Here is a 22,568-nt window from a genome sequence, read left to right as displayed (position 1 = left end):
ACAAGAGTTTTCCAGGATGTAAAAGAATTAAAGCAGAGACAGAGTCTCATCAGGGTGCTGTAATCCCACCTCTCCATGCCCTGGAGCCACTCAAAACAACAAATCTTGCAAAGGAAAACTCATTTCTCAACCCAAGTTACAACAGAGGAATTACCAGAGAAGATTACTGGGGAATCATGGCTTGGGTTGGAAGGGACCTTAAAGATCACACAGTGCCACTCCCTGCCATGGGCAGGGACACCTTCCACTATCCCAGGCTGCTCCAACTTTATAAACTTTATAAACACCATAAATCAAAGGGAAATCCTAGCTAAAGCCTAGAAATTTTTGAAGTCACAAAGACAAGCCAAGAGAATTAGGCAAAATTTTCCAGTTTGTTTATTTCCCCATTTATTTTCTATAAGGAAACTGTTTTCCCTTTGCCACTGCCCTTCTGCAGGGTCAAGTGTTTAAAAGCTGCTTCCTGGGGGTTCAGATTCCCCCCATAATCCAGCAGAAGTAAAAATGGATTATGATTAAAAATGACAAAGCCCCCCCCCCCCAGCCCCAGCTGTGACCCCATCAGCTCAAAGTTTATGTGACAGATTCATGTGATGGCAGGGATGCCACCCCTCCTCTGAGGGCAGGCTCTGCCCCAGGACATGGTTATTTCCTAGGGAAGAGGCTTTGGGAGCTGTGCTCGTGTTCTCCTGATCCAGTTTGGGCTTCTCCTCCTTCCTTTGTCCCAAAAATCCATCATTAATATCCCCATGGTCCCCTCCCAACTGTCCCTGGCTACACAGGAGATGCTCCTGGCTTAGCTCCCTGAATCTCAGCAGTTAATCAAGGTTTCTACCAGAGCATGGTAAACAGCTTTAAAAGAAAGGAACAATCTTAAACTGATTAAAATTAGCTCAGTTTTTATAACAAAAAACATCTTTATACAACAAATTGAAGGTTTAACCCCTGATCACCTGATTCCTGGGCCTGAGCCAAAGGTTTGGTTCTCCACATCAGTGGGAAAAAAATAAAATAAAAAAAAATCTTGGATCTATTTTAATGAAATTATTTGTATTCCAGACCAGGCTCATCACTGAGCTGAGATTTTTTTCCTAAACAATTGAAATCACCCCAAGTTGAATCTCCTCTGGCTGTGTTTACAGGCAGCATCAAAAATGTACCAAATGCTCCTGCTCTGAACAGTGGGCTGAAAATGGGGATTTATGGGGTGTTTGTCTCCATCTCCATGACAAAGCCCTGAAAATGGGGATTTATGGGGTGTTTGTCTCCATCTCAGTGACAAACCCCTCCACATTCACACTAAATAACAAAATCACCTCAGCTTGGGAGCATCACCTCAAACATCACCTCTGAGATAATGGCAACATTTAAACCCTCACACTTCACTGTGTTTGCAGAAGCTTTGTTTGCCACCACTGGTGCAAAGAGCAAAACACCAGAAAAAGCCATCTGTGAGTTCTCTCTGTACCAAACAGATCCCAGCTCCCCAAATCACTGCAGCTCTGGGGAGGATTTAGCTGACAGTAACTTCTGCAGGGCAGGGCAGGAGGGGAATAATCTCCATCCCCAGTCTGGAGCAGTTCCAGTTCTATGGCTGAAGCTTTGATGCCAGGGAAGCAAAGTGCTCTTTTTTTTTCCCTAGAAAAGGCTTTTCTGAATGCCCTGAGGTGTCACCTCCAGCCCCAGCTCAGTTCTGGGTTTCCCTACACCCACCCCAAGGGATGAGCAGCCTCTGGTGACCCCACAGAGATGTGACCCCACTGAGGTGTGACCTCACTTCTCCCCTCCCAGGCTCCTGCTCTGCTCCCAATTCAGCAGAAAAAGCTTTGATCCCGCTTGTATTCTGTGCTGAGGTGTTCTGGATGGGCTTCCCCAGGCAAATCTGGCTTGGAGTGGAAGTCTGGGAAACCTGGGCCTGTTTCACCTGCTTTGGAAAGGCTGAGGGCACAGATTTCCCCCAGGTTTTTTTACACTTCTGTACTTAGATGTACATACATAGAATTTCCTACATTTTACATAAATATATTTTTCCCCAATTCTTGCAGATATTCTGGGCACTGGCACAGGGTACCCAAAGAAGCTGTGGCTCCCCATGGATCCCTGAAGTGTCCAAGGCCAGGCTGGAGCAGCCTGGGACAGTGGAAGGTGTCCCTGCCCATGGCACTGGACAGGCTTTGAGGTCCCTTCCACCCAAACCACCCCAGGATTCTGGGATATGTGCCTATTGATGTATATAAGTATGCAATGTATGTATCAATTGCACCTGCACAGCCACATTCCTGTGTTAGTGACACTAAATCCAACACCCAAACATCATTTCCCCAACCAAAGAAATTGCTGCCACCTCACTCATGCAATGAAATGCAGGGATGGAGCACAGGGACAGCACTTAGGGCAGGAGGAAGGGACAGGTGAGGAATGGGATCTTCCTGAGGATCACCAGGAGCCTGTGTAGAGCCACAGCCCCTGGGGCAGTCTGAGATCCCTCTGTGTGAATTCTGCTTCATCAGTACCAAGCCAACGCTCCAGGGTAAGGCCCCACAACTAAACAAGATGAATCCAGGGCACACTAATGATTAAAATTGGCTGACAGGTCCCAAAGCACAATGGAAAATATAAAATTATCCTCAGGCAAGTGATTTTCTGCTGGAGTTCTGCAGGGATTGCTTTTGACTGCTCTTTTAACTCCCCCTTCCCTCCAGGAACCCTGGAAGGAGCCCAAGGGCTGCAGACAATGTGGGGATCAGGGAACAGAAAGCACTGGAGAGCAGGGCAGCAACTCCCTGAGCCCAACATGAGGGCAGCCAGGCAGAACAAACCCTGCCTGCTCCCACGGGGCAGGAAATGACCCCTGGGAACAGGATGGGCCTTGGGCACCTTCCCTGGGGACACCTGAGCAGCCTGAGCACCCCAGGGTTCAGATCACCCTACAGAGGTGGGAGCCACAGCGTGGTGAGAGCACAGGGAAAGATCTCAGAGCCCTGCACTGATCACCCCAGACATCTTCTGGAGCCTGAGGGGCTGTGAGGATGTAAAATGGAAAGGGGAAATATAATCTTCCCCTTCTACACCCACCCCCTCTCCTCAAAGAGCTCCTCAGGTCCCTTTTTTCCAAGCAGGGAGGCTGTGGTCACCCCCAGAGCTCCCAGAGCTGCTCCCTGCCTTGGCAAACCAAGGATGAGTCTTGAGCTCTCAGTTACTGCACAGCACCTTTGATTCCTGCTGGGCACCAAGGGCAGAAACACAACCCAGATTTCACACAGTTGCTCCTGTAAGGGACCCCTGGATCTTCCCAGCTCTGCCAGGCACTGACTGCATCCCAGCTCTCCTGGGCTCTGGCAGGAGATGCCCCTCCCTGAGGTGCAGACAGCCAGAAAACTCCCAGGGGAGCTCAGGCTCAAGGACTTTACAACTGCTTTGCAGGCAGACATGAACTTACTGCAGTCACTACATCAACACCTCATCCAGCTGCCCATCATTCTATTAGGAATTCAGCTGCTTTGTAAAAAAACCCCAAATCCAGCTGACTCAGTAGAAGTGTCACTTGAACTCCTGTTACTCCATTAAAAATGTTACAGCTCACAGAGGCCACATGTTAGATTTTCCCTGTATAAACACTTATTTATGAACCACAATCTCAAAGTAAGACAATTCCTACCAGGAATAACTTTCAAAAGACACAGCTTCATGAAGCTTTCATGGGTGATGCAAAGAAATGTGAACTCAGGCAAAACATTCCCAAATGTGAAGCCTTTATGCCCAAAGGCAGTTGCAGAATGCAGCATCAAGAGATGTCACCTCTGTAATTGTTCTAAAATTTCCAAGCTATTTCTTGTTGAAAATGTCCAAATTTCCCAAATAGATGTGCCACCATTGGAGTTTCCAGTTCAAGGAGTTTGGAATAAAAAATAAAACCTGCTAGAAAGCACTGAAGAGTGAGAAGATTTGGGTGTCCTCAGCTCAGGTGACACCAGCAGCCTCCTCCCCTTTCAGAGGGCACTGAACTCACATGATTTCATTACACAAACAGGTAAAGAATCATCACCTACCACCCCCCACACAAACACAGGTGCCTGTGACGCCTCAGCCCTGCTAAAACCTCCCAGCAGGGAGGGATTCAGGATGGCTGCAAATTGCTTTTAATGTTCAGAGAGAGCCCTGGAACCCACGGGAGCTGCTCCCACAATTCGAGTGGAGCAGAGCTCTTAAACCCCACCACGGGTGGCATCTTCCAAGCAATTGAACTTTCAGACTCGAGGTTTTCCTGCTGGCTGCAGTCTCAGCTCACAGCCAGCACCTCCTCAGGCAGGACAGGGAAATCTGACCCCTGCCAGAGGCACCAGCTAATCCCAGCTAATGAGGAATTCCCCCAGGCCCCTCCAGCAAGGGTCAGCTAATCCCATTCACTGACAGGAGATTTTCGACTCCAGGAAAATGGAAAGTGAGGGAAAACATGAATATATTCTGAATGTTTAAATTTAAAGAGATGGCTTTCAAGAGAGAAACCATGACATTTATATATTCGGGAAACTAAATGCAAGTTGTCCTGTGCATTGCCCTTCATCCAGGAACTTCTGCTGGATCTATTGGAGAAAAATGGGCTTCTACACCAGCTCTCCCATTTATCCAGCTGAGATTTGTCATTTGAAGCACTAAAATAATGCTAATATTGTGTTAAGTGGAGCTGATCAGCACATAAATGTATTTAACTGCCATTCTCCTACAGACAGTGATTAGATTAAGCCAAATTCTTTTTAAAGATAGAAATGCCATTGTTAAAATCAGTATAAGGAACTGGAAATCAGCAGTTTCCACTTCAGGAGAACAGTGCAATGTTTCAGGCTGATGGGCACAACACCCTTTGTTAGAATGAAGTACCTTTGCCTGGGGCTGAGTGGGGACAGGTGACACAAAGGCTGGTACTTGGGGTACCCATTGAGCAAAAGGAAAAGCAATTTTGGGTAACTGGACACTGAACCCAGGAGCTGGAGTGTCACCAACAGTGACACAGCCTGTCCCCACATCACAGACCTGACAAGGCCTGAGGAGCATCAGCCACCTGAAGGTGATGCTGGATGGAAGAACTCCAGGGACTTCCAGGATTCCCAAATAAAGTGCATTGCTTCACAGAATCTCCTGAGCCTGCAAGAGCAGCTGCCTTTGACATTAAATGATATTTAGGTAAAAGCAGAGAATGTTTTCTGTTGCTTTGCAACACTGAATTTCCCCAAGCAAGTTATAGCAATGCTGAGAACTCATTTCCAAAGGGCTCAGTCCCTGCCTCCAGAAGCACAGCCAGTCCTGAACTTCACACCATGGTGGTGAGAAGGGGCTGGACCAGCACAATCTTGAATTCATGGAAAAATACCCAGTAACCTAAAGTGGCCAAAATTCCCTCTCATTTTCCTGCCACTCACAGCTCTGTATGAAGGTTTACCTGTAAGATTCCACTTTATCAGTCCTGTGGAGCTTGTGAACAGCAAGCCAAGGTTGCTGAGCAGCATCATTGCTCTTGGGAATCTCCTCTGGAGGAGCCAGGGAAAACCCAAAGGTCTGCTCACTCCACACCCTGCTTCTCCCTGCAGCTCCTTTCTGTGGCTGCAGTGCAGCCACTGCCTGGTGCTGCTGTGGGCAGCCTGGAATTCTCTCCTGGGATCCAGGTGACTCTTGCTGCTCCAGGAGCTCAATCCCAGATATCCCTGTACCTGAGCACCAGCTTTGATTTGGCTCAGGGATTTACAAGACAGCCAGACTTCAGGGAGCAGAGATGACATTGCACAGCTCAAGCAAGAAATCACCTGCTGCTGCTGGGGCAGGGGGGCAATCTGAGCAAGGAAAAGCTTCATCTTCATTTTAAATATGAAGGCTTTGGCTGCAGGAAGCCCTCAGGAACCATTGTGACACACTCTGAGTGCACCTGCAGTGATATTTGTCCCCCAACACCTGTGGCTGTCACACAGGGAAGGAAGAAGAGGCAATACAGTGTTGTAAGTAAAAGCTGTGTCCCAAAAATGCCAGGAAGAAAGGAAACTCTGGTATCCCAGGACTGCAGTGAAGAACCCCAGCACCACAGTGACTCCAGGGAGGGTCTGCCACTTTGGGATGGGTGTCCAGCAGCCCCAGCTCCTGCACTGACCTCTTGAAGTGACTGGCCAGGACTCCCACGAGTTCCCCGATCCTGCTGTCGTTGGAGGGGTCGTTACTGAAGAGACAAACGATGAGATCCTTGTTGTCTTTGGTGTGAAACACCACCAGCTGGTCCTTCCCATTGGAGACACTCAGCCCCACCAGCTGTGGAGAGAAAGGGAAAACAGCATTGGGTGTGCTGATATTAAAATGTTGATGCCCCATGCCTGGAAGCATCCCAGGCCAGGCTGGACAGGGCTTGGAGCACCCTGGGATAGTGCAAGGTGTCCCTGCCATGGCAGGGGTGGCACTGGATGGGCTTTAAGGAGCTTCCAACCCAAGCCACTCCATGGTTCCATTATTCCCTGTCTCTTTGCCACTGCCAGGCTGGTTCTCTCCTCTCCAGGACACTGCCAAGCTCGGAGCTGAGGGGTGGCAGTGGCTGGGTGCTTTCCAGCAGTGGCTGTGTGGAATTCAGCAGCCTGGGAGGTGTGAGGGAGTGTCCCCTACCCAGCCTGGGATGGCTCCCAGCAGCTCCTGTGTCACTGCTGTGCCTCTCTCCCTCCCCAGGGCCATGGGGTAGCTGCCAAGGATGGCACCAGCTGCTCTCCCCCAAACCTCCCCTGGATGCCAGCACTGAACCCCACATTCATCAGGAGTCAGCCCAACAGCATCTTCAAACCCACACACGCTGGGAAACCAAAGGTGTCTGATGGCCTCAGGCTGTGCCAGGGGAGGGATATTGGGAGAATTTCTTCACTGGAAGGGTTGTCCAACCCTGGCACAGCTGCCCAGGGGCAGAGGTGGAGTCTCCATCCCTGGAAGTGTCCAAAAAAGGTGTGGATGTTGCACTGGAGGATGTGGTTTGGTGCTGCTGCTGCTAGACTTGATGATTTTAAAGGTCTTTTTCAACCTGAACAACTCTGTGCCCCTGTGATTTGCAGCTAACACAAGAATTTAGGAAAGATTTGAGTTGCAAACCCTGCAAAGCCACAATGATTCCCCTGTTTAGGCATGGACTAAGGTCTGGCTGTTCTGACAAAATAAAAAGGTGCAAGGGTTTGGTTTGGGTTTTTTATTTTCTGGCATTTTCTTTTTGTCTGTTAAGTAACTGCACTTGGCAGTTACTGGCTCATCAAAAGCTTTGTCATCATCTCACAAAGAAAAAACAGAATTTTTAGGAAGGGCAATCTGGGAGCATAGGTTACTCAGATGAACATTAGAGAAAGCAAAGAAAGGATCTGTGCTGGGGAAACAAAGTGTAAGGAGGGCAAAAGAAGCCTCAAAAGGCAAGTACAGCAAAGCAGAGTAGAGAGAGGAAAAAAGAATAAAATAAATAGACTATAATAAATGGGATAAAATACATGGGACAAATAAATAGAATAAAATAAAATAAAATAAAACAAGAAAGGTGAAAGGATGTTGAGTACAGAGAGAACAGAGAGGACTTTCTCTGTCAATTAAAAGACTCCTTTGAGCCATCCAGGGATTTGCAGAGGGAAGCCCCATTCCCCTACAAGTGAGAGGCACCCATAAACCATTTTGTTGAAATTAAAACCTCATTGTTCCCTAGCTTAGGGGAAAAGGCTCCTGTGTCCCCCAGAAGCTGTGAGCAGGAATGCAACTGGAAATTGCTGATCCTGTCATGGATCCTGGGGCTCAGGCTGCTCCCAGCAGTCACAATGTGTTATTTCCAAGGAAGCTGCCCAGCAGCTCTGGATGCCTCACACATCCCAGGCCAGACCACAGCAGCGTGGCTGTGCCCTATTTTCGGGTTGAGACTCCATACAAGGTCCAGGCCCTGGGATTTTGTTGGTTTGTTACCCCAGGAACTGAAGGGCAGCAGCTGCTGACCCTGGAACCCTCCTGCTACCAGTTTCACCAGCACAGGTGGAGTTTATTCCCTGCTCAGGCTATTCTGGGGTTATGAAATGCTTTCCAAACAAGTTCCACCTCATGCACAGGCATTAACAGCTGCCTGGCTTTATAGTGTCCCTTAAAATTAATTTGCATGTTTAAATACCCTCCTGTGAGCACAATAGCACCACAGGGACTGCTGCCATCAAGGTTTTAAATGTGCAGCGAGTGTGAAAGATGAACAAGTCGCAGTGTTGGATTTGAAAAGGCAATTTAAACATTAATTATTCAACAGAACCCTGTTAGGAGGCCAAGAGCCCTTCAAAATCTTCCCATTTCACCCCTCCCCACAAGACTCTGTGAGCGAATAAATGCAACACAAAAGAAATCATTTCAGAGAAGGTGCTTATCTCAGTATTTACCAACACTAATATTGGCCCTGCTTGAAGAGCAGGAGAAAATCCTCAGCTTCTGCAGAACATCCTTTATTATGTTCAGCACTGCAGGGGAGACGTGGCTGCAAGAGCCTTTCTGCTGCTTGGGTGCCTTTTAATCCCGCTCAGCCATTACCTGTTCGGTTTGAATTCAGGTAAGAGCAAAAATGTCACTGTGTATTGCTACTCTGAGGTAATGCCACAGGGCTGGCAGATGAAAATCCCACACAGAGAATCCCCCAAAACAGCATCTCCACATGGAGAAACCAGCAGGGCTGACAGGGAAGCTGTTGTTTGTCAGGTTGTGCAGAGAATGACAAATTCCTCACCCAGAACCACGGGATGGTTTGGGTGGAAGGGACCTCAAGCATCACCTCAAGCAGGGACACCTTCCACCATCCCAGCTTGCTGCAAGGCCTGTCCAGCCTGGCCTTGGACACTTGCAGGGATCCAGGGGCAGCCACAGTTCGCTCCTTCCTTCCTTCCTTGCTTCCTTCCTTCCCTCCTTCCTTCCTTCCTTCCCTCCTTCCTTCCTTCCTTCCCTCCTTCCCTCCTTCCTTCCTTCCTTCCCTCCTTCCCTCCTTCCTTCCTTCCTCCCTTCCTCCCTCTCTTCCACCTCAGCCAAACCAAAGCTGGTTTAGTTCAGTTCCCAGCCCTTCCCCCTGTCCCAGGGCAGGGCCTGGCACTGTGCAGGAACAGCAGAGCTCCAACCATGGCCAGGCAAACCTGGCTGTGGGAGATGGGGAGCGATTTCCTCGGCTGAAAACAAGTTTGTGTCTGCAGCAGCCATCAGCTGACTGTCTCCAGTGAGATCTCCATGGAAACACCACCCCTGAGGATGCTGCTGTGTTGACAGGGCACTTCTGAGAGCTGACAGGGAGCAGCACAGGGTGCAGGCAGGATTCCATCCCAGTTCACCTCTGTGCATGGCAAGGATGATTCCTCTTCTCAGAGAACACTCATCCAAAAGTAGGGCAGGGCTGCCCCATGGATACACATCACTGCTGGTGTCATTACTGTCCATTTGCTCCTCAAAAAACCTTCAGAGCATTTCAAACAATTGCTCTGTCCCCAAAAAGGAAGGAATTTCTGTATCACTGATCAGCTCCTTCCACTGCCTCCCTTGCATGGTGGAAGGGCTTCCATGGAAGGAGGAATCAGGCACAGAAAAATGGGAACAGTTTGCAAGGCAGCTCAGGAGTGGAAAGACAACACAAATATAAACATTAGGTAACAAAAATAAAGCATAACTACAACAAGGAACAAACAACTGCTCCATAGGATTGACTGTTTGCCAGAGTTAAATCTGAGAAATCCTGGCAAGAGAAATACAAATGGAGTAGCTTCAAACCGGAAGAAAGTAGATTTAGATTGGATATTAGGAAAAAATTCTTCCCTGTGAGGGTGGGGAGGCACTGGCACAGGATGCCCAGAGCAGCAGTGGCTGCTCCTGGATCTCTGGAAGTGTCCAAGGCCAGGCTGGACAGGCCTTGCAGCAAGCTGGGACAATTTGCCATGGAAGGGGTTGCACTGAATGAGCTTTAAAGATTCTTTCCAATCCAAATTCAATTTCATTATTCCATGAAATATTTTGTGTCCTGTGTATAAATCAAAGATACCCCAACCTCTCCTCCTGTCCCCTTCCTGCAGCTCAGAGGGCTCTGGATCCCTCAGCAGTATCAGTGCCCACCCCAGCCCTGGAGCAGCCAAGTGGGCATGGGCAGGGCTGAGCCTCTTCCCCAGGGCAGGAGGAGCAGGTACAGGGACAGACTGGGGCCAACAGGGCTGGAATTTTACACCACAGAATCTAGCAAAGCTTGTTTCAATCCAATTTCCATCTGGAATGTTACCTTGACAAGCTGTATGGGTCAGCAGAGGATCTGCACTCATCCCTCCTGTAAGAAGCAGTCCAGGACCCCTGGAATTGCAAGGACTCCTGCTCAAGTCACAGGAACTGTCTGGCCAAGAATCCCTGTGGTAGGTTACTGAAGGGAATAACTGCAGATCTACCAATAAAACTGATTTATAGCTGCAGAAATGTGAGAATTCTCAGAGCAAGAGCCTACCTGCACAGACCATTAACTGCTCTTGTCCTGAGGAACTGCAAAGCAGCCACATGACCAGCACAGAGCCAAAACACAACCAACACTGAGCCAAAATACAGCCAAAAATACAACATTGAGCCAAAAATACAGCCAACACTGAGCCAAAATACAGCCAAAAATACAACAAACATTGAATCAAAAATACAACCAACACTGAGCCAAAACACAACCAACACTGAGCCAAAACACAACCAACACTGAGCCAAATATACAGCCAAAAATACAACATTGAGCCAAAATACAGCCAAAAATACAACCAACACTGAGCCAAAATACAGCCAAAAATACAACAAACATTGAATAAAAAATACAACCAACACTGATACAGCCAAAATAGCCAATACAACACCACCACAAGCCTGCCCTAGGGCTCTCTGCAGGAATGGATATTCTATTTTAGACACACCTTTTATTGGTGAAAAAGCAACAATTACTGACATTTCTTAGTAAGAGATATTCTATGATTATTGTGAGATTGTACCTTACTTGCTCACCTCTAATTTTTCAGGTATTAAGGATTTCAGAGGGAAATGTTCAGGTGACCAACAACTGATGTGGTCTTGTGCTGCTGTAAATGTACAATCTGCACCTTTACACCCAGCAGGTACACAGGTGAAACATTGTTCTAAACCTGTGATTAACACAGATTTATCTCTCATTAGTTCTGCACTCAGTGAATTTCAGTGCCCTGGACACTCTGGTTAAGGAAAGGGTGGAGAAACCAACAATGGGAAATCCTGATGGACAAAATCCCACCTTGTTCATGTCACCAAAAAACACCTGTCTGGGAACAACTGAAAATCAGGTGTGCAAAACCTCACTGCTAAAAGGCTGTGAGAGTGTGGGTGTCAGAGTTCTGCTGGGAGGCTGGGGATGTTTGCACCCCAGTTTTGACCAGACTGGGGATGTTTGTACCCTGCTTTGCACAGGCTGGGGGTGTTTGCACCCCAGTTTTCACCAGGCTGGGGATGTTTGCACCCTGCTTTGCACAGGCTGGAGATGTTTGCACCCTGCTTTGCACAGGCTGGGGATGTTTGCACCCTGCTTTGCACAGGCTGAGGATGTTTGCACCCTGCTTTGCACAGGCTGAGGATGTTTGCACCCTGCTTTGCACAGGCTGAGGATGTTTGCACCCTGCTTTGCACAGGCTGGGGATGTTTGCACACCAGTTTTCACCAGGCTAGGGATGTTTGCACCCTGCTTTGCATGGGCACACAGCCCCTGGGCACACAGCATGATGTGCTGCCAGCTCCTCTGAACATGGAGACACCAGTGCTGGGACAGAACAGCAGCCAGGAAAAGCTCCTGCAGCTGCTCAGGGCAGCTTCCTTTCAAAACAAGAGGCACTGCCATGGAGACACTGCCTGCTGCAGCCAGGATTCCTACTGGGAGTAGCTACTCCGTGGATACACTGTGCTGGGTGCCCAGCTGAGGCTGATGCCCAGCAAGCAGGGCAGGAGGAGACTCTAAACCCAGCATTATAGATGCAGCCAGAGCTAATCATCCCCTCCACATCTGCAGATGAGATTTCACCCTCACCCTAATCCCATCCCTGCCCTCCCATCAATACAGAAATGCCAGGTTTGTCATTTCTCCAAATGCAAAGACCCCAATAAATCCGTGCAGGGCATCTCCAGCAGGCAGGCAGGCTCTGGAGGTTGGAGATAACCAGAGCACTGTCACCTCGGGCTGAGGGAGATGAGCAGGAGCTGAATCTCTGCTCCAGGATGCTGGGGAGCAGAGCTGAGGTGCTGCCCACCCCCTTCCATCCCTGATAATCCACTGCCTGGCAGCTCCATCCTGCTACCCCCAAGGCCAGACCTCACTGTAATTCCGAGTTCAGCTTTGGTAAGATTTACATTAAACATGAACAAATATAAGAAAATAAAAATAAATAAATTCAAGCACGACCTGAAGGATCAAACAAACCCTCAGAGACAAGGGAATAGTGCCATAAGCTGCTGTGAAATGCCAGCACCTTCCAGGGCCAGGATCCTGCACACAGCAAAGAAAACTGAAAGGGAGGGAGCAGAGAAGTGTAAGAGGCAGTTTGGGGATTCGCTTTTATTTTATGCACCAAAATGAAAAGCTAATATGATCATAGAATCACAGAACCATGGAATATCCTGAGTTGGAAGGGACCCACCAGAATCATCCAGCCCAGCTCCTGGCCCTGCCCAGGACACCCCAACACTCCCACCCTGATGCTTTGGTGTTGCAGTAACTGCATTATAACTGTTATAAAGACATTAAGTAAATCAGAAACTGCAACCCAAGGACTTTTTCCATTTTATGGATATGAAAATGGAGCTACAGAATAAAGACACTGCCCTGAAAGAGCCCCAGATGAGGACCCCCAGCACTGTACTCACATTGTAGAGGGGGATGGTCTTCATCACCTTGTACTGCTTCATGGGGTCCATCTTGTACAGGTGTCTGTCAGTGATGAAAATGGCCCTGTCCTCCACTTTGTTAAAGCGATTCACCTGCAGGAAACACCTTGTCAGTCCCACTGATCACTGCAGGAACACAGGAAAAGAAACTGTGCAGTGCTAAGTGCCAAACTCACACAAAAATACCCCAAACTCACACAGAAAATACCCCAAACTCACAAAACAAACACCCTAAACTAACAAATATCCCAAACTCACACAGCTCCCAAACAGGTTTTCTCCTTGGATCTTGGACCAGGGCAAAGGGAACATGGTCCCTGTAATCCCATTTTACAGAGACAGAGGAGCAACATTCCCAGTCATGCAGCAGAGCTGTGACATCCTGGGAAATTCCAGGTCTTCACTCAAACCAGGGCCAGACACTTCCCCCAGGCATGTTCAAGGCCTGTCCAAGTGGAGCTCCAGCCCAGGCTGTTGTCCCCACACCATCCAGGAGCCTTTGGCACCTCTGGTCCCATGGAGAATCCCTGTCCTGCAGAGCCAGGCTGCACCAGGGGCTGCCACAGTCCAGACCTGAGCCTTTGGGCCATCCTTGTTCTGGTTCTGTCCCTCCATCTCTTGCTCCAAGTCCCTCTCCAGCTCTCCTGGAGCCCCTTTAGGGCCTGGCAGGGCTCTGAGCTCTCCTGGAGCTTCTCCTCTCCAGCATCCCCAGCTTTCCCAGCCTGGGAGAGCTCCAGCAGCTCCATCTCACCCAGGCCTTGGATGCCCCTCAGCACTAAACACTCACCAGGCAGGATGTAAAGTTTTGTTGCAAGTGCATAAGAAAGTAGGACAGAAAGTAGAAATTGTTTCTCACTGAGGCAAAACCAGAGGCATCGATGTATCACAGTGAGACAGATATTTATTAATCAACTGAGAAGGGGAGACAAGGGTAAGGCATGACGAGGAAGATGAACATAAATAGGATTTTCCAGGGTGAAATCAGGAGACAACGGGAGAACTTAAATATCCTCAGTCAGGAGGCAGCAGAGTGACAAAGTTCAGAGCAGATAAAGGCAAAAAATGCAAATTGGGAGCTCTGTGACAGCTTTACATTAACGGCACTGACTCAGAAAAAGCAACCGAGGATGATTTCAGACAGCTCTGGAGAGATCTTGGCACAGACATGAGGCAGCTCAGAAAAAGCAGGATGCTGGCACAGGCAAGGAATAACGTGGGAATAATGTCCTGGGAGCCATGGGCTCACCTGGAACAGCCTGGAACAACCAGGGTGCTGAGTGTGAGGGAGACTCCGGTGGTTCAGAGAAGGTGAAGAACATGATTGAGGGCCTGGGAAGTCTCACAGGAAGAGATGCTGAGTAACCAGGATTATTTTAGGAAGCAGATGAATGGGAGAAAAAGCCTAAAGGCTATGAAACACTGAATGGCCCTGAGAAAGTAGGTTAGGAGTGCCTGGTGCCACATGTCGGGTGCTGGAGTGGAGCAGCACCAGCTCCTCAGCCAGGACCTGGGGAAGCTCTGGGCTCTGAACCAAACTCCAGTCCCTGGGGCTGGATCTGCCCCTCAGAGCTCAGATCAATGCTGGGGGCATTGATTTACAGTGATTTGTTGGAAGAGTCTGGCAGTGAACACTCCCTGTGCACTGCCATGACCCTGCCTGGCTGCTGTCCACCCCCAGCCCCGAGCCCCGGGTGACAAAGAGAGCAGATATCTGGTGCTGTGACACCAGAGCCACCCCAGGGCAGGAGGTGCTGTGGCTGCTGCCTGGCAAGCAGAGATGGGGAGCACACTCAGCTTTCATGGAGTCAGCAAGGCTGGAAAAGCTCTCTGAGATCACTGAGTCCAACTGTTCCTCCCCTGCCCCAAGTGCCACATGCCTTTAAATCCTTCAGGGATGGGGACCTCACCACTGCCCTGAGCAGCTGTGCCAATGCCTGAGCACCTTTTCCATGAATAAACTTTCCCAGTATCCACCCTGAGCCTCCCCTGGCCCAGCCTGAGGCCGTTCCCTCTCCTCCTGTCCCTGTTCCCTGGAGCAGAGCCCGACCCCCCCTCACTGCCCCTCCTGTCAGGGAGTTGTGCAGGGCCACAAGGGCCCCCCTGAGCCTCCTTTGCTCCAGGCTGAGCCCCTTCCCAGCTCCCTCAGCCCCTGCTGGGCTCCAGCTCCTTCCCAGCTCCGTTCCCTTCCCTGGACAGGCTCCAGTGTCCTTATCATGAGGTGCCCAGAACTGACCCCAGGACTGGAGGTGCTGCAGCAGTGCCAGCTCAGGGGACAGTCACTGCCCTGGTGCTGCTGCCACATTACTGCTGATCCAAGTGAGGTGTCCTTGGCCTCTGGCACACCTGGACTCACCTTCAGCCACTGCTGACCAGCACCCCAAAGGTGTATTCCAAGCCAATGGAATATTGTGGGAGTTCTACAGGCATGTTTTAAATTCCACGTGTTTCTCATGACTCCCCCCTGGTTTTAGTATTAAAATTCAGCTAAAGGAGAGGCCAAGTAGCTCATCTCACCTCAGGAGCAAATCCTCATGTCCTTCCAGCTCTTTTCAAGCAAAACAGGCTTCAAGTGCCTCGTGCACATACAGTGCATTTTTGTAAATAATACCTGCTGTAGGTTACAGTAAAACCAGTCCCACTGGGGAGCAGGCACAGAAGGAACTCACACACACACCAGAGCAAATACCACTAGTGGGCTTGCAGGAGTAAGGACAGGCTTCTGTTCTCAGCTCAGCTCATTCCCTCCCAGAGAACAGCCCTTCCCAGCGTTGTGTTCTCTGCACCTTCTGGGCATTCTGTATTTATATCTTGTTGATCCAAATGTGAATCAGCCCTGATTTAGCTTCCTGACAAGCCTGTGGAAGAAATGAAGGTCTGGCCTAGAGCTGAAAAATCTTCAAGGGAGACTTTTTTCAGGTCTCTGTCAGTGGCCTCTGGACACTGCAGGGCATCAGCCTTTGGAAGGGATGATCTTCTCAAGGGAGCCTGGTGCCACAAGTGACAAGGGAAAAGTGGGAAGAAAAGCCTTATTCTAAAGAAAATAGAGAGTTGTTTCCTAGGTGATCCAACAAAATCTGGAGGTTTGCATGAAATATGCATTTGGTTTCTCCTAAGGCAAAAATCTCGAAAATTTCCTTTGAAAAAGTGAAGAGCACCACAATGCTCAGAAAAGATGGATTTTTCCATAGGCAGGAATGGCCTGTACCTACTGCAGGGAAGCAATCACACAGTCCATTCCCCTCCCCCAGTGAGGCTTCAAAGCCTCTTCACAGCCCTTCTGTAAAAACTGCTCCAAACACAGCCCCCCCATTATTATTCAGCTCAAGCTGTGGAAATTGGGGCCCCCACACAGGCAAAGAAAACTTTACCAGCAGCTCAAAACTTGGAGGGCATTTCCTGGAATAAATTTACTTCTTAGATTTAGAAATATAAAATTACTGAGGTTGGGAAAGCCCTCCCAGCCCACTGAGTCCCACCTGTGCCCAATGCCCACCTTGTCACCAGCCCAGAGCAGTGAGTGCCACTCCAGGTGTTCCTTGGGCACCTGCAGGGGTGGGGACTCCAACACCTCCCTGGGCAGCCCCTTCTAATGCATGACCACCCTGTCCATGAAGAAGTTCTTCCTGATCTAGAATCTTCTAGATTCTTCCTGAAGAATTCACTGTGTCAGTCATCAGCTGACACCTGACATTGCTGTTGACAGTCAGTAACTGCTTCACAGTGGTTTGGTGACTCAGTAGCAGAAAGAAGCCACAAAGGAAGGCTGATGCTGCTTCAGAAATAAAACATTCAGCCCAGCTCACCAAAGTGCCCTTTAACACCTTCCCACTAACACCTTCCTGCCTCAGGGAAGAGCAGGAGCAGCACAGTTTTTGCTCAGGAATCTTCAAATAAGCTGAATCATGAAAACACCAGGCTGAACTCGAGCAGCCTTTTTTTGTGAATTGCTGCTTTGTTCAGGAGAATTATTTAAGGGAAGCAATGAAATCACCTGATAATTACATTTCTATAATTCACTCTTCAGGCCCCTGTTAAAGCTCCACGTGACCCAATTTTCAGCAGAGAACAAACACACAAAGGAACCACGTTTAACATGAGAGATGTGACAATTCTGCCCTGAGCACAGGGCCACCCTGCACGTGCCAGCACCAATGCCACCCTGGGCCAATGAGGTTTGGTAGGATGTGGGGAAGTCAAGGCTAAAGAGAAGAAACCTGATGATTAATTTGTTAAAAATTCAAAGGGAAGAATGCAGCAGTGAGGAGAGATTCTCCTGCCCCAGCACTGAGGGTCACTCAGGGACTACCCTTACTCTGGGACAAGAGGCAGGATGCCAAAACTTGTATTTCTGACAAGAGAAACACCTTCATTTTAAACAGCTTAGGATGGAAATTGTTTCCTGTGAAGGGCACAGGGAGGCTGAGGCTGTTCCCAGCTTGTGCTCCTGCAGCTGGAGCACAGAGTCACTCCCCCTGTCCAACAGCTCTCACTCGTGCTTAATCTGCAGATCCAATGTTTAAGGCAGAACAGATGACCTGAGGAAGTGCCTTGCTTGGAAAGGGAAATGCTACATTCTCAAATGTCAAATCCTTGTCCTGTTAACCTTCATATTTCAGCATTGTTTGTGTTCCCTGCTCTGTTCACATCAGGCTCACTTGGACATTTCCTGTCCATACAAGCAGGAAGAGAAACGGTTCCCTCAGGGAGGGGCAACATCCCAGAGTGGCTTTGGATGGGATTGTTTGCATTTGTGACATGGAGATGCTCTGGAGTCACCAGGCTCACACATCCCAGAGGATGGCACAGTGCTGCAGTCCTGTCCTCAGCACTGCTGACACCATGGAATCATGGAGTGCTTTGTGTTTGGAGGGACCTTAGAGACCACCCAGTGCCACCCCTGCCATGGCAGGGACCTTCCACTGTCCATGGTGCTCCAAGCCCTGCCCAGCCTGGCCTTGGACACTTCCAGGGATGGGGCTCCCTTGCTGAGGCCTCCAAAGCCATGCCAGGAATCTTCAACTGAGCAGGGGACCAAGTCCTACCTCTCTGTGAGAAGAAAGCAGCCACAATTTAACCTTTCAAAAGTTAAAGGAAGTTACAAGATAATTTAGAACCCACAAGACTGCAAGTCTATAACCCTGCAATATTTGTGATTTCAGCTGAGTTACCCTTTTAATGCACCCACAGTCAGCTAAAGCTTTGCCTCTGAGAGCACTGAAATCCTTTCAGGCTCAGGAGAAATCCACTTTATGGTGGGTAACACCTATTCCATCCCCATTCTGCTTCTACTGTTGAAGTGCTGGCACCTCAATGCAACAAACCCCACAAAAACTGGATTTTTCCAGCACAGTCAGTACAGAAACATGGTCTGTTGGAATGCTCAGGGATTTCTTCATACACCAAAACCAACAAATGCTGCTCTGACACTTGTCTGAAGGCAGGAGTTCTGTCCTGGCAGTTAGGGAACAGAATAAAGTGTGGATCTGTGCTTCAGGAATCTGCTTTGCCCTGTGCTTGCACAGGAGATTATCCTTGAGAGCTGAACCAGGAGCAAGAGAAACACAAGGACTTAAAGGCTGGAGAGCTGCCTAACAGTAAACAAAATAAAACTCCCACACTGTAAACAAGATAAAACTCCCACACTGTGTTCATCACACACAGACCCCCAGTGATTCCCCTCACCACCATTCCATCCCCATCCAAACCCACAATTCCCATCAGCACATCTCTAACAACTGAAGATTGTCCTTTCTACAGTTATTCCAGTTTAGCCAGAAGCTGCAACTGGAATCAGTTCATTAAATGAGTTAGAGGAGGAATTATTTCATTTTCAGCCTAACTTGAAAAAAGCCAGAGGGAATTCTGCATTTCTCTGTCCCTCAGGGAGGTTCAGCCTAAGTGCTGTGAGGTTGTAAAGAGAAGTTTGGATTCAGACTTGCCTGCTCCTCCTTCAATCCTGTGAACCCCATCCTCACAGAGAACTCCAAACTCCACTGAAATATTTTTGCTTGGAAAGCAATTAGAGATTTCTATTTTTATAAACATGAATCACTGTTGAATAAACAATACAACTCACTACCACTTGCAAAGTTTTATTAAAAAGTGAGATTTTGTGCTGCACAATGAATTGTGTCGATCTGCAGAATCGTTAGTAATAATTGTGCATGTGGGGACCAACTGCAATATTTCCAAATAAAAAGAATATACAGCTCCTTAAAAACACCTGAATATGCACAGCACTGGCCTGCCACTAAAACTGGGTTTGTCTGTTTGCTTTGTAAAATTCAAAATATCCTTCCCTGACAGATATTTCAAACCAGCATCATTAAGAGCTACCCACAACAATTAAGTAAATCTGTTTTTTTAATCAGTTGTTTAAACCTTCCATCCAAATTAACAAAAAACCCAATGCTGCTATGAAAAATGTCAGATCCAAACCAGTTCTGCAGAATGAAGTGATTTTATCATGAAATCATGGAATGGTTTGGGTTGAAAACCATTCAGTTCCAACACTCTGCATGGGCAGGGACTCTACAATTTACTTGTGCCTCTGACATGATGAGGCCCCAGCAGCCACCCAGTCCTTGCTCCACCCAAAAATCCCCGATGCAGCTCCTTGGAACTGCTGCGAGCTGCTGTCCAAGCACCCAGGGTGAGCTGCTGCTTGCACTGACAGCCAGGCCCCCCAGCCCCGTTACCTTGCGCACGTGGCAGGAGAAGAGGATGTTCATGTACTTGTCCTTGCGCTTCAGCTCGTTGGCCACAGGGGTGAAGGAGCCCGAGCTCTGGGGGCTGTCTGGTTTCTGGAAGAGCAGAGACAGGCTCAGGACCCTCCTGGGGCTGAAGGAAGAGGGGTTGGCAGTGGCACAGCTGGGACATGGCTCCCTCCCCGCTTCTGTGCTTTGGGAAACCAAACCTTGACACACCAAAATGCTCCAAGGAAAGATGGAGTAAAGGGAAGCAACCAAACCTGCCCAGAGAGAATTTCTTTGTTCTTGTTAAGCCTCTGCTGTTTTCCATTATATCCAGCATTTTAGTGTCCCACTGAAGTCTGGCTCTGCCCATTTACAGAGCCAGCTGATGGCACTGCTTTAATGCTGCTGGTGCTGTTCAGGATTCATAGAAATCACTCCTAGTGCAGTGGGAGTCGAAGTTTTGAACCACATAAAGAGGAAATTTCCAAGTACTTCTCCTCCCATGAAACCAACGCTTATTTTGCCGAATTTCCCCCTTTCAGACCCTGAGCCCAGGTGCCCCTCACTCACCAGTGCGATGTAGTTGCCCTGCCAGGCTCTCTGGAGGCCAATGTCAGCCCTGTGGCCCTTCAGCAGCTCCATGGCTGTGACCTTGGCCCTCAGCTGAGGCAGCACTTCTGGGGGCACGCTCCGGATGAGCTCGGACGCTCTCCACCTGCACCAAAGCAAGGCTGGCTCAGCCCCACAGGCTGCACCTCGCCCAGGAAGGACTCTTGCTGCCAGAGCAGCAGCACAAGGACACCCTCAGAGTCCTGCCTGGGCATTCCTAAAGCTGGAAAGGCCAGCTGATGTTTTAGTCACATCTCACCTCCAACCCTAACAGGTGTGGGGGCCACACTCCCTATCCCAGACCCAAGAGTCACCAATGGTGCATTTGTTTGCAATAAAGTGTTTGTAAGCTCATTTTTGGGCTCATTTACAGCACCATTCTCCTCTAACAGCTGAATTTGGCCCCTCAGTTCCAACTGCACCGTGGAACAGAGCAGGACAGCCCATCCATTGCTCCACACCCCACCCCAGCCTTCAGCAGCAGCACCAGAGCTCCAGGATTACTGCTATAAAAAGGCTTTTTAGCAGCTAAAATTCTGTAGTTCTGATAACTGAGCTAATTCTGAAAGCGGGACTCTCTCCCCAGACAGGCTGTGGGTGGATGGATGTCTCTTCTGAAAGAGACAGCTGGAGAGAATAACAAAGCTGACTTGATTTAGAGCTGCTGGAACCACCCTTCAAGCTGATGGCTGGACAGGTCTCTGAAAGCCCCTCCAGCCAACATTTCTCTTGATCAGCCACTCTCAGAAGTCATCACTTCTCAAACTGGAATTGTAACTACTTTGCCTACAGCTTCCCAGAGAAAAAAATCACCAGCCTTTAGATAGTGGGAGGTTTAATGAAGGTACAAACACCTGTTCTGCACACAGAACATGGGTGACAAGGGGAACATCGCTCATTTTACTGCAGAAAAACACTAGCTTACTATGAGAAGTCTTGAGGAAATTGAGAAGATTCTTCTCCTCCTCCCCCTCATCCAAAAGCAGCTGCTCTTTCTTTTCAAAACCAACCAGAAAGGCCAGGAAGGGACCAAGGAAGGAAACACAATGTTTATCACAATGCAACAACCTGGTCTGGGGGCAGGTGCCCTTGCCCATGGCAGGGGGTGGAACTGGATGGGCTTTAAGATCCAAACCATCCTGGGATTCTGTGATTCAACAATAAATCTTTGGATCAGAATTATCAGAATTACTCAAGGGCATGAAGCCAGCGCCACCCACACCCTGTCCTCGAGCCAGACGTCCCTGGGACACGCAGCGGGTGTGCCACGGGGGCTGTACCTGTGGTAGATGTTCTGCAGAGCCTCCTCGAAGCGGTGCAGCACCTTGGGCGGGGCGGGCCAGGGGATGCTGCGGCCGCGGTCGGGCAGCTGCCGCACGTCGCGGAAGCGCCGCAGGACCTCGCGCAGGTACGCCCGCACCTTGTGGCGCCGGTAGTGCCGCAGGATGGTCAGAGCCGCCCGCGTCCGCCGGTAGCGCAGCCGGGCCAGGGTGCCCCTCCACACCTGTGCCAGGGACACACAGCACGGGGTCTCAGCTTGCAATACAGGATGTGGCCAAAAGGATCTATTCTGTCACCATCTGTTGAGACCAGGTGGGGCAGTGATCCTTATCTCTGTGGGAGATATTCTGCTAATGGGCCATCCATTGAAACCAGGTGGGGCATTGTTCTTTATCTTTCCACAACCCATCCTTCCTCCAGGGAGTCATTTTCTGCTAATGGCCCATTGAGTCCCACTGTGTGACTGATAAAATTCCATCATCCCACTGGGGGATGCTCCAGCCAGGGGGAAGAGACAAGCATTCCCTACCTAGATAAAATCTGAGATTTGGAACATCAGAGCAGCCTTTTTCCACTGGATTCCAGAAGAAAACCAGACCCTTCCACATCATCACTGGACCTTTGGAGGAAAACTGCACCTTGTACAGGAGCACTGCTCCAACTGAACCACATCTGTCACTGCAGTAGGATGCAGCCACTATTTAATGGAATTGCTCCCAACACCCTGACTGACTGACAGGTGTCAGGTTGTGTTCTGACTCTGTCAGTGTTTTGGGTTTGTGTTTTCTATTACTGTATTTATATTTTAATTTTTCCTAGTAAAGAACTGTTATTCCTAATTCCCAATCTTTGCCCAAGAGCCCCTTAATTTCAAAATTATAATAATTTGGGAGGGAGGGGCTTTACATTTTCTGTTTCAAGAGAGGCTCCTGCATTTCTTAGGAGACACATGTCTTTCAAACCAAGACACAGGGACAGCAGAGAACTGTTTTCTTTCCAGACACTTCCTGTACTACACAGATTTATAATTTTATTTCAAGGGAAGGGACTTCCCAGTGCCAATCAAAT

The 22,568-nt window shown here is 49.0% G+C and overlaps 1 protein-coding gene across 2 annotated transcripts in view; it reads right to left on the bottom strand.

Annotated features, from left to right (window-relative positions):
- The window catches only part of MYO1D (myosin ID), a 154,544-nt gene that overhangs the window by 49,629 nt on the left and 82,347 nt on the right, over positions 1–22,568 (bottom strand). Inside the window, exons 17-21 of one of the 2 annotated variants that reach the window (XM_033078838.2) lie at positions 21,500–21,723; positions 20,181–20,325; positions 19,614–19,718; positions 12,895–13,008; positions 6,137–6,291 (exon numbers count right to left, since the gene is read on the bottom strand). In XM_033078838.2, coding sequence (XP_032934729.1) covers positions 6,137–6,291; positions 12,895–13,008; positions 19,614–19,718; positions 20,181–20,325; positions 21,500–21,723 — 743 coding nt within the window. Of the gene's footprint in view, positions 1–6,136; positions 6,292–10,788; positions 12,537–12,894; positions 13,009–19,613; positions 19,719–20,180; positions 20,326–21,499; positions 21,724–22,568 lie in introns of those variants that run through there. The other variant, XM_033078839.2, reaches the window with a different exon arrangement.

Source organism: Catharus ustulatus, chromosome 23 (assembly GCF_009819885.2).
Source record: "Catharus ustulatus isolate bCatUst1 chromosome 23, bCatUst1.pri.v2, whole genome shotgun sequence".
Classification (NCBI taxonomy): Eukaryota; Metazoa; Chordata; class Aves; order Passeriformes; family Turdidae; genus Catharus; species Catharus ustulatus.
Note: the sequence above shows the minus strand (reverse complement) of the source record. Positions and strands in the feature narration are given on the sequence as shown.